General features: G+C 44.8%; 1 protein-coding gene across 1 annotated transcript; it reads right to left on the bottom strand.

Annotated features, from left to right (window-relative positions):
• Positions 1-1,995: 1,995 nt before the first annotated feature.
• LOC143917673 (uncharacterized) lies at positions 1,996-2,550 on the bottom strand. Its single transcript, XM_077439254.1, has one exon. The coding sequence runs from the start codon at positions 2,548-2,550 to the stop codon at positions 1,996-1,998; it is 555 nt and encodes a 184-aa protein (XP_077295380.1).
• Between the last annotated feature and the right edge of the window lie 3,658 nt (positions 2,551-6,208).

The following is a 6,208-nucleotide window of genomic DNA, read 5'->3' as shown; positions in this document are numbered from 1 at the left end:
GCGTGCCTAACCCAACCCAACCTAACCACTACGAAATCAAATAATTCGACAATGCAAGATATACACCAAACGTTTAACCAAAACTCACCTTACCCCACCCTAACCCAACAGTCACCGGAATCGAAGAATTCGACAATGCTAGATATTCATCTAGCGTGCTTACCTAACCCAACCTTACCATCACCGAAATCAAATAATTCGACAATGCAAGATATACACCAAACGTTTAACCAAAACTCACCTTACTTCACCCTAACCCAACAGTCACCGGAATCGAAGAATTCGACAATGCTAGATATTCAATTAGCGGGCTAACCTTAACCAACCCAACCTTACCATCACCGAAATCAAATTATTCGACAATGCAAGATTTACACCAAACATTTAACCTAACCTCACCTAACCCAACCTTACCCAACCATCACCGGAATCGAAGAATTCGAAAATGCTAAATATTCAACTAGCGTGCCTTACCCAACCCAACCCAACCATCACCGAAATCAAATAATTCGACAATGCAAGTTATTCAACTAGCGTGCTAACCTAACCCAACCCAACCTAACCATCACCGAAATCAAATAATTCGACAATGCAAGATATACACCAAAACGTTTACCCTAACCTCACCTAACCCAACCTTACCTTACCATCGCCGGAATTAAAGATTTTGACAATGCAAGATTTACCAAACTTTGCTAACCATCACCGAAATCAAATAATTCGACAATGCAAGATATACACCAAACGTTTAACCTAAACTCACCTCACATCATTCTTACCCAACTGTCACCGGTATGGAAGAATTCGACAATGCTAGATATTCATCTAGCGTGCTTACCTAACCCAACCTTACCATCACCGAAATCAAATAATTCGACAATGCAAGATATACACCAAACGTTTAACCAAAACTCACCTAACCCAACCTAACCCAACCATCACCGGAATGGAAGAATTCGACAATGCTAGATATTCAACTAGCGTGCTAACCTAACCCAACCCAACCTAACCATCACCGAAATCAAATGATTCGACAAATCAAGATATACACCAAACGTTTAACCTAACCTCACCTAACCCAACCTACCCCAACCATCACCGGAATCGAAGAATTCGAAAATGCATAATATTCAACCAGCGTGCCTAACCCAACCCAACCTAACCATCACCGAAATCAAATAATTCGACAATGCAAGATATTCAACTAGCGTGCTCACCAAACCCAACCCAACCTAACCAATACCGAAATCAAATAATTCAAGATATACACCAAACGACAATGCAAGATATACACCATACGTTTAAGCTAACCTCACCTAACCCAACCTTACCCAACCATCACCGGAATCGAAGAATTCGACAATAATAGATATACAACTTACGTGCTTACCTTACCCAACCCAACCTAACCATCGCCGAAATCAAATAATTCGACATTGCAAGATATACACCAAACGTTTAACCTAACCTCACCTTACCTAACCTTACCCAACTATCACCGGAATCGAAGAATTCAACAATGCTAGATATACAACTAACGTCCTAACCTAACTCAACCCAACCTAACCATCACCGGAGTCAAATAATTCCACAATGCAAGATATAGACCCAAACGTTTACTCTAACCTCACCTAACTCAACCTCACTCAACCATCACCGTAATCGAAGAATTTAACAATGCTAGATATACAACTAACGTGCTAACCTAACTCAACCCAACGAAACCATCACCGGAGTCAAACAATTCCACAATGCAAGATATACACCCAAACGTTTACTTTTTTTTTTCGTTAAAGGGGAAAACCTTTCATAGGCCCCCCCCCCCCCCCGAATTTCAGGGGGAGTTTGAGATTCTTACTCACTAGAAACCCCTTTCTCTTTCAGTTGCTGCCGGACCCGCACTTAAGCATTACCAGGCAGCAGCTGGCCTTGCGCAATGCGCTCACACAGGAGACGGCAGAGGCCCATATCAGGTCGCGGTGCTCTTATCGAGTCCTATGACTCCGAAGCAGGCTCCTGGCGTCTCCTTTCCCTTTCGGACTGCAACTTCTCCCCGATCACGGAGGCAGTAAAGGTCTCCCAAGCCGTCCAGCTCCCTCTGTCGCGGAGCATGGAACCCATCAACGTACCCGTCCATAGCGTTTCCTCCCCGATCGCTGCTTTGAGGGCCTCTTTCGGGGCATCCTTCGCAGGACAGTGAAGCAATGTATGCTCCGCGTCATCGTCAGCTGCCTCACAGTGGTGGCAGCTTGGTGTTGCTTCTTTCCCTGTCTTGTGCAGATAGGTTCCGAAGCAACCGTGTCCTGTCAACAACTGGGTGAGGTGACAGCTCAGGTCGCCGTGTGTCCTTTTGCACCATTGCTTCAGGTCACCGACGAGCCTTTGTGTCCACCTCTTTCCAGTAGCTGACTCTCGCCGCTGCTGCCACTGTTTCATGGTAGCATCCCTCGCTTCGCTTTTTTTCAACCCGCCGTGTGTCGCCTTTCGCTCAACCGCAAGCAGGTTCACAGGCGGTGTGCCAGCAAGCACGTTCACGGCGGTGTGCGGCATCTTTCGATACCGTGCGGTACGCCGAAACGACCCTCAGAGCGCTCCGTCTCTGCACTCCAGCCATTTTCCGCCTAGTGCGCTCCACTTTAAAGGGAGTCACACCAGACGTGCACCACCAAGCTTAAGAGTTTCCTCCTAACACTCTTAGGTCCACCCACATTCGACATGAGGCGGGCTGACAGGCCGTCACGTCTGCCCTGGTGGATACCCGCCCCACATGCTCCGTGAACCTGAGCTTTCGGTCGAGCTGGATTCCGAGGTATCGCACCGAATCGCGGAACGGCACCTCAAAACCCTCCAGCTCCAATTTTGGCGGGCCGAAACCTCTTCGTCTGGTGAAGAACACTGCCTCCGTCTTCTGGACTGCTAATTTCAGCCCAGCGCGATCTAGCCATGTCTTCACCCGATAGAGCGCGTCATTGCCGCAGATCTCCACGCTTCTGAGGGATTTCGCAACCACCATGATTGCGACATCGTCAGCAAAAGCAACGGCGCTGGCACCCTCTGGGAGCTCCACCCTCAGTTACCCGTCATACAAAGCGTTCCACAGGATTGGTCCGAGGACAGAGCCCTGCGGGACGCCCAACGAGAGTCGCCGTGAGGAGAGATCACCGGTAGTGCCGCACCGGTACTCCAGCAGTCGGTCTTCAAAGTAGCTCTCCAGCAGTCTCGTCAGGTAGCGTGGCACCCGATAGTCCTCCCCGACGGCTCTTAGGAGTTGAAGGCGTTTCGGATGTCCAGTGCCACCAGAGCGACATGCTTGCTCCGCTTCACAGATCCTTCCCATGCCGATCGTACTGTTCCGACGATATGGTTGACGGCGTCGATCGTTGATCGGCCCCACCTGAATCCGTTTTGAAGCGGGGAGAGTCCCGTGGCATCATGTTCGAGGAACGGCTGAAGTCTTTGGAGAGTCAATCTCTCCAGGAGCTTCCCGAATCCATCGAGCATACACAGCGGCCTGTAAGAGGACGGTCCCACCGCAGGGTTCTTCTTAGGTATTAGCACGAGCTTTTGCCTCTTCCAAGCCCCGCCGAAGGTCCCCTCCCGCAGGCACGCATTGTAGACGTCGAGTAGGACATCGGGGAAGGCCCTCCCTACCGCCGAGACTATTTCGTTCTGGACTCCATCCGGGCCCAGAGCTTTGTGGGCCTTAAGGCCCTTCAGGGCCCGCTCCAGTTCGCCCTTTTGGAACAGGCGGCATTCCTCACCATCAGTTGGGACGTCAAGCGCTCGCGCTCGCTCCGGGTGTTCCGGAAAGAGCCCATCGACCACGTTTCATTCACGGCCTTGAGTATGGCCGCGTAAGAGAACGGAGTGGTAGTGACATCCGTGCCAGCGGCACCAGCAACCTTTGTGTGTGGCCTGATGACAATCGCTTCCGTCCTCTCACGTGGCTTAATCCTGGACTTGGGTTGTAACTTGGGCTTCGGCGGTGGAGGTACACTCTGTTTTTTCTTTTCTTCCAGTGGCAAAGGGCTGGAGTCCACTGTCTTCCTCTTTTTACTTTATCTATGTACGTAGTAACAATAGATGAAGTTTTGTGATCATGCGAAAATTCGAACTCGAGATTTTGACTGATTCGAACTCAGAATCGATCACTGATCACGTTTTCATGATCTAGAAAAAAATGTGTGTGTGTGTGTGTGTCTGTGTGTGTGTCTGTGTGGGTGTGTATTTTGGGGATATTTTTAACACCGTTAGTCCTATCGAACTGAAACTTAGTATCGGTTACTGAAATTTTTATCGACACGACGTAAATTTTTTTCAAATTTTTAAGTTGACCGGAAATGGTACCTCGCCTTATAGGTGTCTTTTTTTAAGTTTTTGAATTCAATTATCTCCCAAACCACTAACTGAATCGGACTGAATTTTTTTTAAATATGATACAAATAATAATTTTTATAACCTCATTCTTTTTAAATATTTCTATCTGAACCGGAAGTAGTACTTTTACTCTAGAGAATCGAAGTTTTTTATGTTTTTTTGAGAAACCTTTTGGTTTATTGAACTGAAATTTCATATCTAGAAGTTTAAGTTTAATACCAAGTTAATTATAAAATTTAGTTAGCATCCGTCAACCGGAAGTAGCAGTTTACTCTTGTTCGATTTTTCTTCCACTATTTTTTTCGACCCCTTAAACATGTGTGTTCGTCACAAAAAAATTCAAGTATATTTCTTGTATCAATTTGATGAAAATAAAAAAAAATTATTATATTTTATAAACCGGAAGTGGGATTTTTTTTCTCGTAGGAAGGTCAAAAATGTTGTGCCCACTACTCTGTCCACACCCCTGAACGTATTAAGCTGAAAATTTATATTTCTATCCTTTATGTACTAACTTAGAGCTGGTAGGGTTTTGGTGAGAATTCGTAAACCGGAAGTAGTATTTTTTTTTTAAACAATATTTCAATATTTTATTTTGATCTTTAAAATTATTTTTATTTTCTTGATATTTAATGAGTATGATACTGATAGTGATTTTTAGTAATAAAAAAATTTGAACACAATCAGACAACCGGAAGTAGAACTTTTGTTTTGTGCAAGTTTCCATACATTTGCGCTCAATTTGTATCGCTATCATAGTCATCAGTTCAATATCGAATTTTGTTTTGTAACCTTCTTATATTCCTCAAATACATAGATAAAGTCATGGGTTGGTCACACCCGAATTTTTTTTTTGGTTTTCGCCTTTTCTTCTCTTTTCATCTTGCTTTTGTCTTCAGTAGATGTTTGGCAATAGGCGTCATATCTGTCTTCCTGCCAGTTTTCCAATTTTTTGAACTTAGCAGCGATAGATGCCAAAGAATCTTTTATTATAATATGGACATTGTTTTTTCCGCTCATGAATTTTTGTAGGCTTTCAATATCCGCTCCAATATCGCTTATTGTGTTTTGTATATGAATGCTTTTCTTCATTTTGATTCCCATCGATTAGCTAGGGAAAAAAAAGTCCAACCGACCAGAGCCCCGCTTGGCCGGCTAAGCCTAAATACACTCAGTGGGTCGGCGTGCCCACTGAGGCCTCGTTAACGACCTGTTATTTAACGTCTTCAGGCCATGCATCCCTCAGCACGATTACATACACCTTGGATTAAAGACGTGAAAACCTAACCTAACCAAACCTAACCTAACCTAACCCAACCTAACCCAACTATGACCGGAATCGAAGAATTCGACAATGCTAGATATTCAACTAGCGTGCTAACCTAACCCAACCCAACTCACCATCACCGAAATCAAATAATTCGACAAATCAAGATATACACCAAACGTTTAACCTAAACTCACCCAACCATCACCGGAATCGAAGAATTAGACAATGCTAGATATTCAACTAGCGTGCCTAACCCAACCCAACCTAACCATCACCGAAATCAAAGAATTCGACAATGCAATATATACACCCAAATGTTAAACCTAACCTCACCTAACCCAACCTAACCTAACCATCGCCGGAATCAAAGAATTAAATAATGCAAGATATACAACTAATATGCTCACCTAACCCAACCCAACCTAACCATCACCGGAATCAAATAATTAGACAATGCAAGATATACACCAAACGTTTAACCTAACCTCACCTAACCCAACCTAACCCAACCATCACCGGATTCGAAGAATTCAACAATGCTAAATATACAACTTACGTGCT

Source organism: Arctopsyche grandis, chromosome 10 (assembly GCF_051622035.1).
Source record: "Arctopsyche grandis isolate Sample6627 chromosome 10, ASM5162203v2, whole genome shotgun sequence".
Lineage (NCBI taxonomy): Eukaryota > Metazoa > Arthropoda > Insecta > Trichoptera > Hydropsychidae > Arctopsyche > Arctopsyche grandis.
Note: the sequence above shows the minus strand (reverse complement) of the source record. Positions and strands in the feature narration are given on the sequence as shown.

Coding starts and splice junctions, on each gene's coding strand:
- LOC143917673 (XM_077439254.1), bottom strand. CDS start 2,550: ATGCCGCACACCGCCGTGAACGTGCTTGCTGGCACACCGCCTGTGAAC.